The sequence below is a fragment of the Quercus suber genome, unplaced genomic scaffold, assembly GCF_002906115.3.
Source record: "Quercus suber isolate HL8 unplaced genomic scaffold, Cork oak 2.0 scaffold_710, whole genome shotgun sequence".
NCBI classification, from domain to species: domain Eukaryota; kingdom Viridiplantae; phylum Streptophyta; class Magnoliopsida; order Fagales; family Fagaceae; genus Quercus; species Quercus suber.
In genome coordinates this window covers 176105-196351 of record NW_027070151.1, presented here as the reverse complement: position 1 = coordinate 196351, position 20247 = coordinate 176105, and the positions used below count along the sequence as shown (strand labels likewise).

At 34.3% G+C, this 20247-nt stretch overlaps 3 protein-coding genes and 1 long non-coding RNA gene across 6 annotated transcripts; 1 reads left to right on the top strand and 3 right to left on the bottom strand.

Annotated features, from left to right (window-relative positions):
• Positions 1 to 3241: 3241 nt before the first annotated feature.
• Positions 3242 to 8664, top strand: LOC111987421 (sulfite reductase [ferredoxin], chloroplastic). The gene is made up of 8 exons (XM_024019139.2): positions 3242 to 3606; positions 5022 to 5804; positions 5885 to 6181; positions 6494 to 6691; positions 7428 to 7562; positions 7671 to 7787; positions 7868 to 8026; positions 8180 to 8664. The coding sequence occupies exons 1-8, from the start codon at positions 3406 to 3408 to the stop codon at positions 8384 to 8386; spliced, it is 2097 nt and encodes a 698-aa protein (XP_023874907.1). The 5' UTR covers positions 3242 to 3405; the 3' UTR covers positions 8387 to 8664.
• A 999-nt stretch (positions 8665 to 9663) lies between these two features.
• On the bottom strand, positions 9664 to 10262 carry LOC111987451 (photosystem II 5 kDa protein, chloroplastic-like). The gene has a single exon (XM_024019166.2). It carries the CDS (start codon positions 10121 to 10123, stop codon positions 9788 to 9790), a length of 336 nt encoding a protein of 111 aa, XP_023874934.1. The 5' UTR covers positions 10124 to 10262; the 3' UTR covers positions 9664 to 9787.
• A 1467-nt stretch (positions 10263 to 11729) lies between these two features.
• On the bottom strand, positions 11730 to 15887 carry LOC136064579 (uncharacterized). Of its 3 annotated transcripts, XR_010626204.1 has the most exons (5): positions 15587 to 15887; positions 15248 to 15404; positions 13797 to 13942; positions 12443 to 12523; positions 11730 to 12222 (listed from the first exon to the last, which is right to left on the bottom strand). It is a non-coding gene; the product is annotated as an uncharacterized LOC136064579 (long non-coding RNA). The 3 variants fall into 3 exon arrangements; XR_010626203.1 differs by lacking the exon at positions 13797 to 13942 and having other exon boundaries at positions 15229 to 15404; XR_010626205.1 differs by lacking the exon at positions 13797 to 13942.
• Positions 15888 to 17032: 1145 nt separating this feature from the next.
• LOC112028179 (receptor-like protein 46) lies at positions 17033 to 19653 on the bottom strand. Its single transcript, XM_065766488.1, has 4 exons — positions 19175 to 19653; positions 18515 to 18715; positions 17423 to 18270; positions 17033 to 17343 (listed from the first exon to the last, which is right to left on the bottom strand). The coding sequence occupies exons 1-4, from the start codon at positions 19651 to 19653 to the stop codon at positions 17033 to 17035; spliced, it is 1839 nt and encodes a 612-aa protein (XP_065622560.1).
• Positions 19654 to 20247: the final 594 nt, after the last annotated feature.

The window sequence follows — 20247 nt, the reverse complement described above, 5'->3', positions numbered from 1 at the left end:
TAATTCAAAAAAAAAAAAAAAAAAAAAAAACCAACACAGAGAATCAAAAATCAATCCCACCGTACCCACGGTCACGTCTCTAGCAGAGAAAACAGAGAAAACCAAACCCCAATACACTGATACAGTCTATACAGAGCAAAACAAACTCCAATACTGTGTTTAAAAAAAAAAAAAAAAAAAAAAACCCAATGCAGAGCCTCTGTACCAAAACCAAACCAAAAAATCCCCAATACTCGCTCCTCGTCGCCGTAGCACACTCCTTGTCGTCGTCGCCGTAGCACGCTCCTCCTCGTCGACGCCGTAGCACGCTCCTCCTCGTCGTCGTCGCGCTCTCGCCCCTCGTCGTCGTCGCTCGCCCCTCATCGCAGATCGCAGATCGTAGACGGTAGATCGCAGATCGCTCTGTCTACTCAGCTCCGGTGCTCGGTGATCGGTGCTTGCAGATCGCAGATCCCTCCCTGAGCTCCCTTAAGGTATTTCTAATTTCCCTCTTTTTCTCTCTGACTCCCTCTCAGTCCCTCAGTCTCTCTCTGACTCTCTCTTTATCTCACTGAAGTCTGAAATGAAAACTAATGTGTAATGTCTCTCTCTCTCTTTAGTCTTTATTCTTTAAGACTAAATTAACTCAGGAACTCTCTCTCTGATTGGCTGGCCAAATGAATGGGCTTTATATATATTTTGCTTTTTTCTGTTTTTTGTCTTTTTGAATTTGGCTTTAGTGTTTATCTTATCCGTTGGTCAGTGTGTGTTTACTGTGTTGGTGAGATATTAAGGGGGTGTTTGGTAGAGTAGTTTGAAAATTGTTGTTTGTAGTTTTTTGAAATACGTGTGGGTGAAAAAATGTGTTGAAATGCGTGAAATGCTGTTTAAAAATTAAAAAATGTTGTTTGAAAACACAAACCAAACGGGCCCTAATTATCTTGTAGTGGGTATTGTGATTTGTGATTGTGAAATTTTCTGATTGGCAGGCTATTTTGATTGGGGCATCAGGCATGATGCTTGTGCTTGTCCATTGAGTGGGTGGGGGTAAATGGGCTGATGGGTACATGAGGCCGGGAGCACATAAGATATGTAATGTCAAGCTTTTTTAGTGTAATGTGCACAAGGAGCTAAACAATATAACAAATTAAAACGGTATAATTAATGACAAACAAATTAAAGCAATATAGTTTATTGTTACGCTAAACAACAATAATTAAAGTTGTATAATTAACCACTACATTATAAAAGATAAATAAATTAAATTATGTTAGGCTAAATAATAATTAATAATTTTATAATTAATGAAATAACAATATAACAAATTATAGTTTATGATTAATAATAATTTTAATTTTTTTTAGAAACTCCGAAACACTCTGAAACGGTACGTCGAAATAGATCGGTACCGAAATATTTCGTTTCACTAAACAAACTGAAACGGGGTCCAAAACAGTATTCATAATATTGCTTTCAAGCATAAAGAAAAAGCTAAAAAAAAAAAATTGAACTAAAATCTAAAAAAGAAAAAAATTGTAACAGAGAATCTGAAGAAAAAAAAAATTGTAATAGAGCAAGCCCACCTAGGAACACCCTGAGAAAAATTCCTGGAGTTGCCACCCTGAGAAAAATTCCTATCAACAAACAAAATGAAATCCAACGAGCTTATCTCAAAAAAGGTCCATATCAACCTAAAAATATAGACTATCCATACAACGATGATACTCATCGTCGTCAATTTCAACCTTCATGGTTCGAATCGGCCCCCCCACGTAAAAATTCCTGGCTACGCCCCTGGTTGCAAGTATGGCAAACACGAACTGAATTTGAATCTCTCCACTTTAGTTTAGATTATAATCTATATAATAAGGTCTTTGAAAAATCTACCTGACCAGACCAGACCATGGTAAAATACTAAAATCTAATCTAAAAATATTGGACCCAAGTAAAAATTGGTTTTGGCAACGTGTGGTCGTTTCTGTCCAGGTTCAATGTACTAAGGAATCCAAATTTGTTTTTTGCACGTCTGTCGCTCTAGTAAATGTTCAATATTGATAGCTCCACGCGCTTTTACCCCCCTGGGTATCGGCGTCTGGTTATATGGGTTTGTGAGCCCAAAATTTTATTAGGGAGTCCAAATTTTCTGTTACACTTTTTCTGTTTCACTCTATACTTCACTAATAAATAATTACTATATGTCCACCTAATTAATTAAATATTATTATTAATTAATAAATGCAGTATTAATAAGTCAATAATGATAATATTTAATTAATTAGATGAACACGTGGCAAATATTTATTGATAAAATATAAAATAAAGTAGAAAAAGTGGGACAGAAGATTTGAACTTTATTAATCAAAATTTGTTAAAATTGTCAGCAAATATAAATTCTTATTTATTTGTTATGCAATTAATTAAACCTCATGAGATCATGTTAAACAACTTTACATATCGAATAACTCAAAAAAATAACATACGTTCATTTAAAAAGTTTTAAAAACTATATTTACGTTCATTTAATTTCAAAAAAGATATCCATCCATCATCAACAAAAATCAGTCTTAATTCTTAACCATTGATAATAAATCTGTAGGTAATTTAAAAATTAATAATAAATACATAAAATTCTAAGAAAAGAAAAATCTATTAATAAAATAATAAAATTTTAATATATGTTTTCAGCCACCATAACTTACAAGTTTATTATTAATAATAATAAATATCTAATATATATATAATATTTTTATATAAAATAGAAATTTCACTCTAATTCAATATAAGTACACAAGTGCATGATGGTCAGTATTTAATATATTTAACACGTTGAAAAGCATCACTAACATATGTCACTAACATGACATATGTGTTACTTATGCAACTGTAAAATTTATATGGTGGAAGAGAAATGGTTCATGTAGCAAATACCCCTTGCATTCCATCACTAATTAAAAATGGACTTCTTCTTTTTTTTTTTTTTTGCTTGATAAGAGACTAAAAGTGGACTGTAGCCGTACAATATGTGACTAGAGAAAAATCTAATCTCAATTCGCAAAATTCATATCTTTTCAAAGAAAGCCGCATACTGGAGCAACCACATTGAACACGGCGCGTGGAGGCTATAGCCTATCCTTATAGATATATATTAAAAAAAAAAAAAAAAAAGCGGGTGACAGGCACGTGATCGGCGCACGTTAGCCTATACCACTACCAGCTATATTAAACATTTATATCTTCTGTGTATAAAAGAATTTCAAAGCCACACCACTTCGCTTTTCCTCATACCAGCCATTCAATTTCAACCCAACAAGAATCTCACACACTCTCTCTCTCTCTATTTAACTATTTTCTCAACCCAAGCCATCACATTCATTCACTCTCTCACTCACAGTGCTTTTTTGTTTTCTTTGCTGAGCGAGAGGCCCCATGACGACGCCGTTTGGAGCTGCGAACACGGCTGTGCTAAAGGACCCCAAGCTTCAGATTCCGAGCTTCGTTCATGGCGGCCTTCTCAGGCCTTCTTCCAATTCGCTTGCTCTGACAACAACAACAACAAGAAGAAGACGACACACCCACCTGCTCTCCTCTTCCAGCTCTTCTTCGCATGTTATCAGAGCTGTCTCCACGGTTCGATTTTTCTTTCTTTCTTTTTTTGTTTCTGAAATTTGAATTCTCTAAGTTTTCGATTCTGTTCCTGTTTTAGTAATTTGTTTGGATGCCGAGAGAGTTTAGGAAATGGAAGCTAAATGCTTAATAAATTAGGCCCTTTTTATGTGTTTTATTTTTTAATTTTTTAATTTTTTAAAAAAACTTTTTGTTGTTTAGATAGTGCTGTTTTTATGCCGAGAAAGATTGGCAAAATAAAAGGAGAAGGATGATCCAATTTGAAGCGATTTTCTTTTCAAGCTTGTATCTTTTGTTTAATTTGATTTTTTGGGAGTTGGTGCTGTTTGGATGCGAATAAAGTGTGGGGAAAGATGATGATGATAAATGAAAGTTAAATGCTTTAAGAAATGATATTATTTTTTAAGTGATTTTTCGTATAGTGGGTTCTTCTCATTTTTGTTGTGTGTTTCTGTTTGTGAATGCATGTTTGGTTGGTGAGAAAAATGCAGTGGGAAGAGTAATTTTTGGCCTTGGAACGATGAAACTAGTCTGTTCTTCTGAAATGTTTCAATTTTTGGATATGAAAAATATTTTCAAAATCTCTGATTTGAAAATGGAAAAGAATTTTTTTTTTTTTGAATTTTTCAAGCTCACAATAAAAGTTTCTAACATCCTTTGAATTCAAAGAAGGAGATGAAAATTGCTTGAGAAAGGAAGTCATTTTTATAGTAGGCTGTATATTTTTCTTTCATTTGTTCTAAGAATCAAGGCGAATAATCGGGGACAAGGCTGCCTGCTAATGACCAAGTGGGAGTATTGTGCACTGGGTACGACCTTTACTTGTTTTAAAAACCAAATCAAGGTTTTTTATTTAATCAAATTCCTTAAAAATATATTATTTTTTTTCTAAGAATCCAAAGTAATTTATGTTTATTCAGATTGGTAGTAATCCTGTGTTGATGGTTGAGAGAATTGGTTCTGCAATGCTAGACACTTCATAGTTCATGTACTGTCTTTTGTGTGAAGCTGAAAAAAGGGTACTAATCTTTGTGCAATTTTTTGGCTTTGTATGCATGCTGATGTGCGAATCTTTCTTTGTGATAGGTAAATCATTTTATGGTTGCTTACTCTACATAAAACATTTTTTTTAACAGAATATGTATTTTTCTAATTATTTCATTTCCTGTCTTTTTCCTATTCTTCTGTTGTTGCTAGAAAAGAAACATGGTTTAAACAAGCAATAAAAAAAGTTCCCTCAAATTAGCATATGTGATTATTTCATAATTGAGTTCAATTTATTTCTTATTTGTTATTAGCAAGCATAGGCTCAAATGTAACTCCTTTTGGTGGATGCTGAATGCTAGATTGATATGTTTCCATTTTTAGGAAATAAAAAGTACTTGATTTTGAAAACTTGTGTGATCTTTTTTCTACAGCCAGCAAAGCCCGGCACTGCTACTGAAACTAAGCGTAGTAAGGTTGAAATTATCAAAGAACAAAGTAATTACATTAGGTACCCTCTTAATGAGGAATTGCTGACAGATGCCCCAAACATAAATGAGGCTGCTACACAAGTGATCAAGTTCCATGGGAGCTATCAACAGTACAACAGAGATGATCGTGGTGCAAGGAATTACTCATTTATGCTTCGTACTAAGAACCCTTGTGGAAAAGTGTCAAATAGACTCTACTTGACAATGGATGATCTTGCTGACCAATTTGGAATAGGAACACTTCGTTTGACCACCAGACAAACATTTCAGCTCCATGGAGTTCTGAAGAAAGACCTCAAGACGGTTATGAGTACCCTTATTAAAAACATGGGCTCAACTCTTGGTGCATGTGGTGATCTCAACAGGAATGTTCTTGCTCCTGCTGCTCCATTTACAAGAAAAGATTACCAATTTGCACAGCATACTGCAGAGAATATTGCTGCACTCCTTACTCCTCAGTCTGGTTTCTACTATGATGTGTGGGTGGATGGGGAGCAAGTGATGACCGCAGAACCTCCTGAAGTAGTGAAGGCTCGCAACGATAATTCTCATGGAACGAATTTCCCTGAATCAGCTGAGCCTATATATGGAACTCAGTTCTTGCCAAGGAAATTCAAAATTGCAGTCACTGTACCAACAGACAACTCAGTTGATATTCTTACAAATGATATTGGTGTTGTTGTTGTTACTGATGATGAAGGGGAACCTCAGGGATTCAACATATATGTAAGATGGGCATATGTTAAATGTATCCATGTTTAATTCTATGGCTCATAATTGATAGTTCATTAACATTTCTGTTTCAGGTTGGCGGCGGTATGGGAAGAACACATAGGTTGGAGACCACTTTTCCACGTCTCGGAGAACCTTTGGGTTTTGTGCCAAAAGAGGATATATTGTATGCAGTGAAAGCTATTGTTGTTACACAACGAGAACATGGGAGAAGAGATGATCGGAAGTATAGTAGAATGAAATATTTGATAGACTCCTGGGGTATTGAAAAGTTTAGAAGTGTTGTTGAGCAATACTATGGAAAAAAATTTGAGTCTTTTCGTGAATTGCCAGAGTGGGAATTTAAAAGTTACTTGGGATGGCATGAGCAGGTATGTTCTGATTGATCTGGACATCTTATCTTATGTCTTTAGTATGGGTTTGGATTAGCTTTTTGTTGAAAGCTTATGATTGCTTATTTTTTGAAAGTTAACAAAAGTACAATTGTACTAGAGAAAATGAGAATATGAGCAAATAAGCTAAAAGCCTGAAAGTAAAAAGGGCTAATCCAAACTCACGTTAATTAGTTCTGTCTTCAGGTTTTGATTATGTATTGCTTTCTCAAATCATACCTTTATGCTAATTCATTGCCTCTAATTGTGCCTAATATATGCCCTTTATCCAACTATAAATCTTTTTCACAGGGTGATGGCAGTTTATTTTGTGGGCTCCATGTTGATAACGGCCGTATCAAGGGGAAGATGAAGACGACATTAAGAGAGATAATAGAGAAGTATGATTTGAGTGTGCGGCTTACACCAAACCAGAACATCATCTTGTGTGATATTCGCAACTCATGGAAGCGTCCCATCACTACTGCCCTTGCTCAAGCTGGTCTTCTGGTAAGATATTCAATATTTTCAGTAGATATCAAATGGTGTTGTGGCTATGTACTTTCTATTCTGTGAAAATTTCCATCAGTATTGAGTTGAACATTTCACCAAAGTAGGTTATGTGAATGTATTTCACATAGGGTCAAACAGAAATGTATATGAAAATTACATCTTGAATGGCTCAAACAGAAACTTCCAAATGCTGGCTACAATGGAAATGTGATAGAAAATTATATATTTAAACAACTTTCTGAGGTGCCCTTCCTCTTTGATCTGGTTTGCATAGAGGAACCTTTTCCAAAAAAAAAAAAAAAAAAAAAAAGTGGTGAGACACACACGCACACACATTGTTCACTAGACTTGATTCAAATCCTTAACATTATATGCTTGATTAATTTATTCAAAGTTTGCAGTAGTCATAGAATGTTGTTAACTGCTTGAATATGTAATTGTTTTTATTGCATGGGAAATCAGGTAGGTCCCACTAGATTTCAAGGGTTATTAGCTTCCTTTCTGCTTCTTCACCCACCTCCTCCTTTTCTTAGATCGAAGGATTTCCATTAAACTTTCTGCATTCAAATGTTCATCAAAGTTGCAACATGTTATGGTTAATCAGGCCTTTCCTTTTTGGCTCTTCATTGTAGAATTTGTTTATTTGAGCTTATTTGTATTTTTTAATATATTTTTTTGGATCATACCCTGTTTCGTATGTGAGCATTTATTCACTAGTTTTAGTTGTCTACAGCACCCAAGGTATGTAGACCCTCTCAACTTAACTGCAATGGCATGCCCAGCCTTCCCACTTTGCCCACTTGCAATAACTGAAGCTGAACGAGGAATACCTGACATACTTAAGCGGGTTCGAGCAACATTTGAGAAGGTATACACTAATTCAGACTACTAAATACAGGTGGAAGGTCAATACTACGTCTATATCGGGATCAGGAGTCAGGACACATATTAATGGGTAAAGCCTTTGTGATTTCAGGTTGGTCTCAAGTATAGTGAATCTGTGGTTATAAGGATAACTGGCTGCCCAAACGGTTGTGCTAGACCATACATGGCTGAACTTGGACTGGTTGGTGATGGTCCGAACAGCTATCAGGTATCACAATCATGTGCTCAACCCCCTTTTCTCTTTAATGTTAAGTTATTTAATTCCATTTCTAATGTGTTAAAATACAGATCTGGCTTGGTGGAAACCCCAGTCAAACTTCATTAGCAAGAACCTTCATGAATAAGGTTAAGCTTCAAGACCTTGAAAAAGTTTTGGAACCTTTGTTTTATCATTGGAAACGTAGAAGGCAATCTAAAGAATCATTTGGTGACTTCACAACCCGCATGGTGAGTAGTAAAGCAACTAGGATTCTGTATTTATTATCTATTGGGCTACTTGTGGGAAAATTAGTTGGTTGTCTAAAATTTGTGTGGTAAATTGAAAGTTTTGTTAGGTTAATGGCCAAGTGATTGATGTGGAATGCAATTGTTCTTTGTCAGGGATTTGAGAAACTTCAAGAGCTGGTTGACAAATGGGAAGGTCCAGTGTTGGCACCATCAAGGTACAACCTGAAGCTTTTTGCTGATAAGGAGACGTATGAAGCCGTGGACCAACTTGCAAAACTGCAGAACAAGAATGCTCATCAGTTAGCCATGGAAGTCATCCGAAATTTTGTTGCTTCCCAGCAAAATGGAAAGGGTGAATGAGTTGGCATGGAAGTCATCTGCAATTGTTTTCCTGCCTTGTGGGATGGCTAAGGTGAATGTGGAATGATCTTCTCTCTCCAGTCTGTTCCTCTTCGGTAACAGCAGGAGTGGACGATGCTGGTATTGACCGTATTGTATGAAATTTTTGTGTGTTTCAGTTTTTCTGCAGCACAATTTGTGTAATTTCCCAAAATTTTGGATCCCGTTTTCCATTTGGTTAGGAGAGTTTTTATTTATGGTTGCTTAATAAAATTCAGTTCCATGCATTGATCAGAAAATCTCTATTCCAAGACTCGTGTAGAATTTGTTGTTTGATGTGTTTTCTGATGAGACATCCAATCATTCAATTTGGAATTCTAAGTGTTATTATATTGAAAGGGTAAAGATGCCTGAAAATCCTCAACTTTGGTTGATAGGCAAATTACACAAATCCCACCAAAAGTTTTTGCATGACCTTGATCTGGCTTTACTTGATCCAAACAAGTGAGATAATTCTTGCTTTCCTGGACCTATCTTCACGACTTCACCTCAATGTGTTAGGAAAGGTTTTTTTTCCCCTAACCTTTTGTTTTTATAAGCACCCCTGGTTATTATAATTGGACATAGGTGCACTTCAATCCCATGCATAGTGAATATTGATCGATTCCAATTTTCTCGAGATTTGACTTCCTAGTACAAGGGAAAAACCAATAGAGAACTCCAAATTGGAAGTGTATGTTGGTTTAATCTGGCACTGAAATCCAGTCAAAATCATGCCCAGAATAGATTGCAAGGTCCTTCTTTTGTGTCATTCTAACTCTTCTACTTATAATTCCAATTTTCAATGACATTTTTGAATTTATGATCCTACCCTATTTTTAGTTAGCTTTTTTGTGCGTATTTTTTACATCAGTTTGGGCCCCTCTTTTTTTTTAAATAAATTTTAAATTTCATAGTTGAGTAGGGAGATAAGAACCTAGACTTTTTCATTGGAAACATCATCAAAATGTATCAATTGAGCTACAAGGCTTTTAACTACACCACTTTGGACTTGTTTCACATGATATGGGTGCATACCTTGTTTGAATTTGATTAGTAGTTGAATTTGTGGGAACTTCTTTTTTTCCTCTAAATTTCGAGTCCAATTCATTTTCCGCACTCAAAACATTGATGACAGCTTGGATTACATATGCTTGGAGTAGGCAAATCAAAAGGGAGGAAAAAAAAATGATTGATAAACTACCTTAAACACAGTATTACCTTTTCTAAAACTATGATAAATTATTAGTCGTAAGAAATGGCAAATTTAACTGTTTAACCATTATTCTCTAAGAACAAGGATACACATGAGCATAGAGTTACATCTTTTACATTTCTCTCAAACCAACCATAAACAATAACCAAGAAAACCAAACACCCTGATCACTTGATATTGTGACAGATACGTGCAGTAGGCATTGTGGCACAAATAGGTGCATACTTCTTCCTGGCTTCTGGGGAACCTTTCTTTGGCTCATCAGCAAGAGCGACCTTTGCAACAGAGAATGCTGCAGCAGCAGCCGCAGCAGCAAAGACCAAGTCCCTCCTCCCACTACTGCCTCTCTCTTCCTTGCTGTTGTTGAATTCCAAGTTGGTTTTTTCTCCTTCTGAGGCCTTGGCCACAACTAGGCCACGGCGAGGTGAGGAAGAAGGGTGTTGTTTGGTCACGGTTGAGGTTGCACCAGCTAGGAATGAGGCAGTCATGGTCATGGAAGCCATCTTTGCAGTCTGATACTCTAATCACTCTCTTTGTTGTTGTCAAAGTAATCTTACATATGGAGTGGTGTAGGAATATTATTCGCTAGATAAAAGTGCAAATAGCATATGGTGATCGCATGTTTACAAGGCCTTCATTGTTCATATCCATTTCCTTATCCTAAGAGATGTTTGGACAAATGGGTTTTGGCCACGTGTTCTTTTTATCTTACTGAAAACTTTTTGGTAGAACAAATTGGTTTTATATGTACTTTCATTTGCTTGAACTAGTGGCATCGAAAAAGGAAAAAGAAAAAACAATTAGTGGCAAATATTAGGGATCTCACCGCATTTTCAAAATGTTTACCCACCCCACCCCACCACCTCCCCCCCCCTCCCCCCCCAACCCCAAAAAAAAAAAAAAAATTTCAAGGCCCTATTTACAAAATGAAATCATTATACCAAAACTAAAGAATACATTATCATTATAACAACGTATTGGTAAATTAGCAAAGAAGAAAGGGCACTATTTGAAGATTAGTGCAATGGATGTAAGATAATACAGATGGGATCAATCATTCCTGCTCCGCTAAAATTAACTTAAAAACACAAGCACAACAACCAAAATTCCAGTAATCAGTATTGCAAACAAATCAAATAGTTTTTTTTTTTTTTTTAATTAAAAAAATACCAAACAATTCAAATTCTTGGCTTCATTTATTTATTTATTTATTTATTTAATAGCTTGCAACATATGAAATAATAGGAATTGTATAATTGTTCATTTAAAAAAAAAAATGTTATCATGCGAGATTGTGAAGGAGAGCCTATTGTAGCTATGGTGAAGAAGAAACGGGAGTAATGAATGCCAAATGCATAGAAATTATATCAACTAGTCGCTAACCCGTGCGATGCACGGAAAAATTCAGAAAAATGTTCAAGAAATTCTTTTTTTTTTTTTTTTTAATTCATCTTCTGCTAAATTGATGAAAGCTATAAGATTAATTCCTAATATTCATGTACTTAAGCAACAAGTTTAAATGGTTAAATGTTGCAAGTTTGATGAATCCATAATCATAACCTCTCCATTCCAGACTTACAAAAGTAAATTTATGAATCTTTACTCCTTGGCAAGCACAATTATTTTCCAATTAAATCTCCTTTCAAATAGTGTTTCTCATTATTGGTACATTTTGTAGTTGGAAAAGAGATATGCAAGTCTAATCTTTAGTTCCTATTGCAAAGTTACATGCTACTTATAATTTGTTTCTAAATATTTGATGATTGATCTATTTAATGAGGCATGTTATATAAACTAATTCATTAAAAAAATGTCAAATGTTTCTTGAAAATTTAATTGGTTGAAAACACAATCAGTGCTATTTAACAAATTTCCACTTTGAATTCATTAAATTTTATTAAAATGCAAAACCCCATTTAAGACTAACAGGTATTTGCTAAACTATCTAGCCATGCAACTATAAAAGTTGATAGTGTATATATTGTGTGCGAGAGTGTGGATATGCATACACAAAACACACAAAATTAAAATACAAATTATGTGTTCCTACTTCTCTATAAAATCCAAAAGGGAATAAAACCAACATCAAAGTTGAATAAAAATTGTATCTGAAAGCATAATATAAAAGACATTTCTTATTAACTTATATCCCAATATTTTAAGGAACATCTCAAATAGCTTAGTAGCTAAACATAACTTTTAGTAACTATAGCATTCAGCAAGAACTTTCAATATCTAGCCTACTTTACAATTTTCTTTTTCAATAAGTAGCCTAATTTACATACATGACAACTTAGCAATTGAGAGAAGACTTCCACTAAAACTTCTATGGCACCATCAAACCCCAAACTTGTCAACATAAGCTAATAGCCTTTGAGACATTTGTGACGCTTGCTCTCAACCAAAATGTTTCCTCTTTCCTTTAGATTCAATTTTTCCATCATGTTCTATAATAGTTACGTACAATCATCATAAAACTCCTAATCATAACTTGAGGCAAGTTTTCAAGAACTCCATAGAACTCCAATTTATGGTTTTCTTCCATGCTATCTATGTGTGGGAGTGCACCATCAGGTACAAAATTCCATGTAAACATTCGTCTCTAGTGTAGAAAAAAAAAAGGGTAAATAATCATCAGTTGAATTATTTCCATTTAAAACAAATTTTGGATGCATGTTTGATTCAATAACTTAGGAAAAAAATAATTAATAGGAGTTTCTTTGAATATATTATGTTGAACCTATGACTATAAATAGAATCTAGATAAGATTTCAAAGAAATTACTACGCATTTACAACTTAATATAAAGGAAAAACAGAAACCTTAAGATAGAAGACAAGTAGCTCATCATCTTTGTCTAAGTCCCCCCGCATCACCATTCACATCCAGTGAATTAGTACGAACTACAAATCACAAGCATAGAAAACTCATCAAAATTTCCCCACAAGTAAAACAATAGTACAAAGTTTATAAAATTTTCACATTATTACACTCCCCAAAATTCTCCGAATTTGAAACAATATTCTAACTGCAAAATTTATGTACTAAAACCCCAATAACTTGCTCAAAATTTAAAAATTAACAAAATCAAAATTCTTTCATTTAAAAAAAAAAAAACTTTTTGGGTAAACTCTATAAAATAAGCAAATTTAAGGGAAGAGAGAGATTTATCGTGCACAAAATCCCTAAGAAACTCAAGCCTTAAGGAACTTACAGCTAAAAATTATAAAAATTGAAACCCAAAAAAAAAAAAAAGTAAAAATCTCATTTAACCAGGCATAACATAATATTGAACTTCTCCACCTAACATACTACATATATAGTAGTACATTCTTTTGGAGCAAAAAAAAAAAAAAAAAAACATAAGAAAGAACAAAGGAGGAAAAAAAAAAAAACTTCAAATGCAATAATTAAATTAAGCTTACTACCAAAAAAAAAAAAAAAAGGAAAAAATAAACAATGAATAAAGAATCATCTGTAACCCTTGCTTAATGATGTACAACTACAAACATGGAGAAAAAAATGAAAGCATCTGCAACGAAAGAAGAAGTTATTACAGTTTTCTTCCCATATGAATGATGGTATGAGAGTTCCCAAATATGTTGGATTGAAATAACCAACACAAGTGAAATAGAATAGAATACCATAGAAACATCTTAGTAGAAATAAAATAAAAAATACCTTTATTAGAAAAAAAAAAAGAAAAAAAAAAGAAGACAAACAAAGCTATAGTTCATAGATTTGTTAAATCTCTCTAAAAAGAATACCTACCAAAGCCTACAAAGTAATCCGCAATTGGCAAATTAACAAAGCAAAATTCATAATTCACAAAGGTATCTAAAAGAACCTTCACAATTGATTGTGCTTCCATTTACTTTTGCTTCACTTTTTTTTTTCCCTCAACACCCAAATAGATGCTCAATTAAAATTGTGAGAAGATAATCCAACATGCAAAACCCAGAAAAGTCTCTAAAAATCACAAACTTGGTCATCCATATAAAAATATATATAATAAAAAAATAAAATAAAAAACTGTTGGATTAAGGACATCAAAAAATAAAACAAAAACCAAATTATATGAAAAAAGAAAAAAATTCACCACAAACAACCAAAAGAGTCACCAAAAACATTGACAATGATGACAAAATTAAGGACATCAAACCCGCTTAGAATTACCATGTTATGATTTTTTTGTTGATGACTTTGATTCTTTCTTGCTTTCATTGGCAAGTAGAATTGGTCCTCATTGCGTACAACCCCAAACCAAAATCCACTCTCCAATATGTCCACTGATATATTTAAAAGCGAAACAAAAATTAACCCTGAAAAAAAATATAAAATCCTCAACTTTTTTTATTTTTATTTTTATAAGTATACATGATAAGGACGATGTGCCCTTAATTTTATTAAAATACATAAAAGGAGGATGTGGAATTAAATCATATGATTTGGGACCTGGCTCTATCTTCTCAACCGGTCGCATGATGCAACTGCATTCATTTATTTGTTTATTTTTTTATGTTACACAACTTAGTAACTTCCTATTTATCATTCATAAGGAATAAATAAATAAAATTTAACATTAGATTTCTCTGTAATCATCTTTAAAAAAAAACTAATAATAAAAAGAGTTCAAATTTGGCAAGGATTTAGTAATAATAATAAATAAATAAATCATCCAAATGATAGCTTAGAAGATTGAATAGCTCATTCATGACCAAGAATTTAAACTACTATGGCTTACTTGTTTGAAGACTGATATGCAAAGTACAACTACAGAATGATGGTTTCCAAGTAATTCAGGTGGGCACATACATTGATTGTCGATTAATGGATGAGAGTGTCCATAAACTAATGATAAATGCAGCATGTATACTTCATACCAATGAGATTTTAATGCTATAATACTTAAGATTTAAGAACCTTTGCTCCACAAAAACGTACTTGGAAGCATAAGCATCGTGTTCATCTCTTGTTTGAATAACTCTAGGCCTTTTTTGTTAGTTTCTCTAATCTATTATCAATTTATCATAGTGAATGTGGCAATACCTAATTACGTGACAATTGATTAACGTATGTAGTTAAGTGACAATTAAATCAATTCGACATTTCAATACATCCAATCAATGCACAATCATCTATATAAAATTGGAAATTAGTATTATTGATTAAGGTATGGATAAAGGCTTTGGTACAATCCATAATGACCCTCCCACACAACTCAGCAAGTAGCAGAACTACCAAATTGACACTGAAGATAGATGTACATATAACAAAGTCACACGTATTATGGCTACAAGCTGCAGCTATTCAAAAACAATGAATCTTGATATGTTCTTTCTTCACAGCCTGCACAAGGAAGGTGGAAAAATTCTTCTTCCAATCTCCCTGAAGTTGTATTACCTCAGTTTGATATAAGCCTAATAAAAATAATCACAGATTGGGGCAATTTTCCTTACCCTAATTTTTGAGCTTTTCTCTACAGACAATGGCAACAACTAAAAATTCAAAAAATTGCAAACCATAAACTCAATACCCAAACAGAAAAACATAGAAGAATTAACCCTAAAAATTTTAAATATACATTGAAAATAAAATTTAGGTATACCTCAACTTGATATACAGACCTTGTAGTTGATGTAGACATTGACAGCTCGTACAGAGGAGGCAGCTAACAACTCCTCGCCATTAAAATTGGTGGTGGCCTTGAACTTAGGCCTGTGGGTGGACCAATTTGCCTCTCACAAAAGGATACGGATAGGAAATAGAGTGTTGATTGACTTACTGAAATACAAAAAAGAGATCAATGCAGCCAATAATTGAAATTAGCAAAACCCATTACAGGGCTCCAAACCCATCAATCTAAGCTAATCATTTAGAAGAAACACTCCCAAACGAAACATGAACAAATGGCCCAGACTTGTGTGACTAAGAAAATGCAAAGGTGAAATTTTTTATGTAAATACCTGAAGTGAATCATTCTGTCTGTCAGTATTTCTGAGCTCTTCTTCAAATATATTGTTTTCTGATTCAATTAAATTAGGAGAGGAAGAGACGAAGGAGGGAAGAGAAAGCCGCAATTCTGAAGTTTTGAAACCATGAAAGATAGGAAGAGCAAAAGGAGGGGAAATATTGATGAGGTATAAAGGAGTGATTCACTTAAATAAGGAAAGGAAGAGATGAAGGAGGGAAGAGAGAGGCTGGCGTTAGAAAGCCAAAGGTCTGAAGTTTTGAAACTGTATTTGGAAGAGAGAGCGTTTGGCGTTAGTCAAGCTAAAGGTCTGAAGAAGAATAAAGGGTTGGTGTTAAAAGAATAATAAAGAATTGGGTTTGGGCTTTATGGTGGATAGCAATGTAATATTCATGTTTTGGGCTTTATGGTGGGCATAATTGAAGCCATAAAGATTGGGCTTTATTGTGGAATTTTTTTTTTTTTTTTATATAGTATTTTGAAATTAGGGAAAAATTTAGTAAAAGTATTTTAAAATTATAAGAGAAATTCAGGGAAAAAAAATTGGAAATGACATGGCAGCTGATGTGACTCAACGGGAGCGTAGCAATATTAAATGTTACGCTTCAGCTTTTAGTAATATATAGATATAGACTAGCAGTAAGGTTGTCCAAAAAAGAAGGATTTTGTCAATGGTTGTCCTTGGAGTATTTGCTAATAGACTATTTTTAAAAAGTTTTAATACCGTCACTTTCATGAGAAAATAAAAATAAATAAATAAATTTTAAAAAAAAAAACTGTCAAAAAAGCTAGTTACATTTTTTTTCTTTTTTATAATTTTTTTTTTAAAAATAGTTCCCAAACCAATATCCTTAGGTATTTGTTAACTTTTCGCTAAAAAGAAATCAAATTAACTAGAAAGCAACAACACCAATATAAAGAGAAATAAGTCTCACTGGCTACTAAAGTACAACATCAAACAACAATTTAAAAATAAAAAACATAGAAGGGATCCTAACAGCATAACATCTTTCACTAAGCAATGTTCTTAACCTTAGTTTTAGTTGCTAATCTAGCTATTACAGAAGTAATACATTTCATAAACTCCACTTCACCTCTCATTTCAGCATTGAGAACGGTTTTATTTTTATTTTTATCCCTCCAGATATGATAAATTGTAGCCTTACAAGCCAACTTACTTGCTGACACTTATAAATGACTACTTGTCACCATTTGCTTGATTGAAAGCCTTTTTTTTTTTTATAATCTACAATGCATTACTTAAAAACTGGAAATATAAGGGGGATAATCATCCTTACAAGCAGCCAACAAGGCAGGGGGAAGATTATCCTTATTGAAGAAAAAAGAGATCCTAGAGAAAAGAGCAAACCTAGCTGCTCTTTACAATGCTGGGATTTAGATCTTTGACCACTGCATGCATAACTTGTAAGAGACTTGACATTTATACTTTTTGCCTTCCTTGTTGATGGCGGTAATTTGGAGGTTTTGTGGGGACAAAACTATCAGTAAGATATAGAATTCCCACTGTTACAAAGAAGCCAATTGCGTATCCAATTCCCAGTCCTTCCCATGAGAACCATGTTTTCTTATTTTCAACCCTTGGTGGTTTTGTTGGTGGCAAATCTTCTAGACATGGCACTCGAATTTGCATTCTACACAAACCACTGTTGTTGGCATAAAAACTTGGATCATCCATTGTATCCATTTGGCTACCAATTGGAATCTTACCTGTGAGCTTGTTGTTACTGACATCTAGAATTGTCAGTTGTAGCAATTTTGCTAGTGATTGCGGAATTGAGCTTGATAAAATTGTTGTGTGATAAGTACAAACTCTCTACATTCTCTATACAACCAAGACTTGTTGGTATGCTTCCATAAAGGTTGTTGTATGAGATGTTGAGATGCTTTAGAGCTTTCAAATTGCCTAAGGAAGCTGAAATTTCACCAGAAAGTTGGTTCATTGACAAGTCTAACAAATAGTAGATCTTGAGTCTTCCCAATGATAGATCTTGTTTTGACTTCTTCCAAATCACAGTCACATCATCAATGTTGTTTTGCTTGAAGATGATATCAAAATCAAAAGCTATAAAATCACTGAGATATGAAAAATCGAGATATGAAAATTCGATGGTTGTTTCAATCATACCAACAAGATTTCCAAACTTCGCAGGGATTTCTCCAACAAGATAATTGTTTGAAAGATCAAGAATTTGGATATTAGTAAGATTGGAAATACAAATAGGGATTGAACCATGGAGAGAGTTGTTTCGTAAATTTAGGGTATGAAGGGTGGAGATTTGGAAGATAAAGTTTGGCAATTCACTTGTAATTTTGTTGTCATGTATGTCTAGGTATTCAAGCTTTCTTAGATGAATAAGGTTTCTGGACAGATTACCAGAAAAATTATTTTTGCCCAATGCAAGAATTTCAGTATGATGGGAAAAGTTTGTTGGAATCTCACCTGAGAATTCATTTGAAAATAAATCAATGAGTTGGAGGTGCTCATTTGACCTGAAATCTGGCAAAGTGTTGCCAGAAAATTTGTTGTTCGACAAACATAATAATGTGAGTGCATAAATATTGACGATGGATGCCAGAAAAATTGTTGTCATCCAACCCAAGAATTTTGAGTGCAGTGGCATTACCAATGTTGCTTGGTAGTTCTCCATGGAAGTTGTTCTGGGATAAGGAAAGAACAACTAAATTGTGAGAGTTGAAGAGGAAAGGTGGGAGAGAACCTGTGAGATTGTTATTTGACAAAATTATATATTCAACTTCCATTTTAGCAAGCCATTGTGGGAAAGTTCCTTTTAGTTGGTTCTCTCTCAAGTCCAAAGTTTTGAGAGTCTTCTATGTAGAAATCCAGTTTGGAATTTCTCCTACGAGACCACAAGACCTCATAGACAACTTAGATAGCATAAACCTTGGCACTATCTTTGCATTGTTATTCCAAGTGAGATGATTGCCTCCAAGCACAAGAATCTTCAAGCACTTGATATTGGACAACCCAGATGGAATTTCTCCAACAAGCATGTTATCGTCCAATTGAAGTGTTTCCAACTTTGTTAGTTTCAGTATGGATGATGGGATTCTACCTGTCAACTTGTTGATGCTCAAGACCAAACTAGTTATATTAGATAGATTGCCAATATCAATAAGAATTTCCATTGACAATGAATTATAGTGCAAGTCCAATATTTTCAATTCCTTTAAATTTAGAATTGAAGACGGAATTTTACCAAAGAAATTGTTCCAAGCAAGAGACAATTGATGTAACTTTGTGAAATTCCATATCTCCTTAGGAATCTCCCTAGGGTTATTTTCCGAAGAAAAAATATTATCTAGTTTCAATACCCTCAAAGTTTGAAGAGATGCTACTTCTCCACTTAGAGTACCATGGAATGAATTGGAACTCAAATCAAGATATTGAAGATACCTCAAGTGAAAAAGTTGAGAGGGAATGGAGCCATTGAAATCATTAAGCCACAAATCAAGATGAACTAATTTGATCAAATTGCCAAAGCCATCACGTGGTAATTCTCCCTAGAAAAAATTGAAACTCAAATCAAGATATGGAAGATACCTCAAGTGAAAAAGTTGAGAGGGAATGGAGCCATTGAAGTCATTAAGCCCCAAATCAAGATGAACTAATTTGGTCAAATTGCCAAAGCCATCACGTGGCAATTCTCCTTCTATTGAATTGTTGGAGAAGTCAAGGTGCATCAAGCTTCTAATGTGAAAGAGCGGTGTCAAGATGGTTGAAGGCAACCACAGTGTCTCCTCTGAATTCGACGTGATGAAATTGTCCAAATATAGAGCTAGCACAGTCTTGGAACCAAAGTGAGTACTACAAATGACCCCATCCCAGTGGCAACAATCTGAGCTGGAATTCCATGAATCTAACCAATGCAGTGTGGTTTCTGTTAAAGAAGTAGCATTGATGATGGAGGCTTTAAAGTGGAGAAGGGCTTGTTTTTGATGTTCAGGACAAAAGAGAGAAGTGGTGACAAAGGTGAGAAGTACAAGTAGTAGTAGTAGTACTAGTAGGCTGAGTTTGGCCATTGTTGTGTTTCTTTGTTCTTTGTTGGCTCACTGTGAGATAAATATAAATACAGGTTCAGTTGTGCACTACTGACTACTAATGAGAACTGATCACGGCCATGGTCTAGGCAACTCAACAACCATTTGGAAAGAGTCTGGAAGGCAGGGGCGGACCTAATGCCCACCCCCCCCAAATTTAAAAAAAAAAAAAAAAAAAAAAAAAAAAAACAAAACTCCTATAAATAGAAGCCTTCCTAAGCCATTTAGGGAGGACCAGGCCATTGGAAGCACTCAGAAGTCCAGAAGCTCTGCCGAAACCAAGCTCTAAAGCCTCCAAGAACTTCAACTTCGAATACGAAGAACATTCGAAGGAAAATCATCCAAATCATCCGCCTAGATCCAAAAATCTGCGGGAATCAAGCCTAAAGTGTCCGAAAACATCAACAAATCACAAATCAGTGAAGCTCTACGGATTCAAGCCTCTAAAGCCCCGAAGAACTTCCACCGCAAACCTTCAAGTACGAAGAACATTCAAAGAGGAATCATCCAAATCATATTCCTAAATCTCAAAGTTCACTGGAATCAAGCTCAAAAGCCTCCAGAAACCTCAACAAA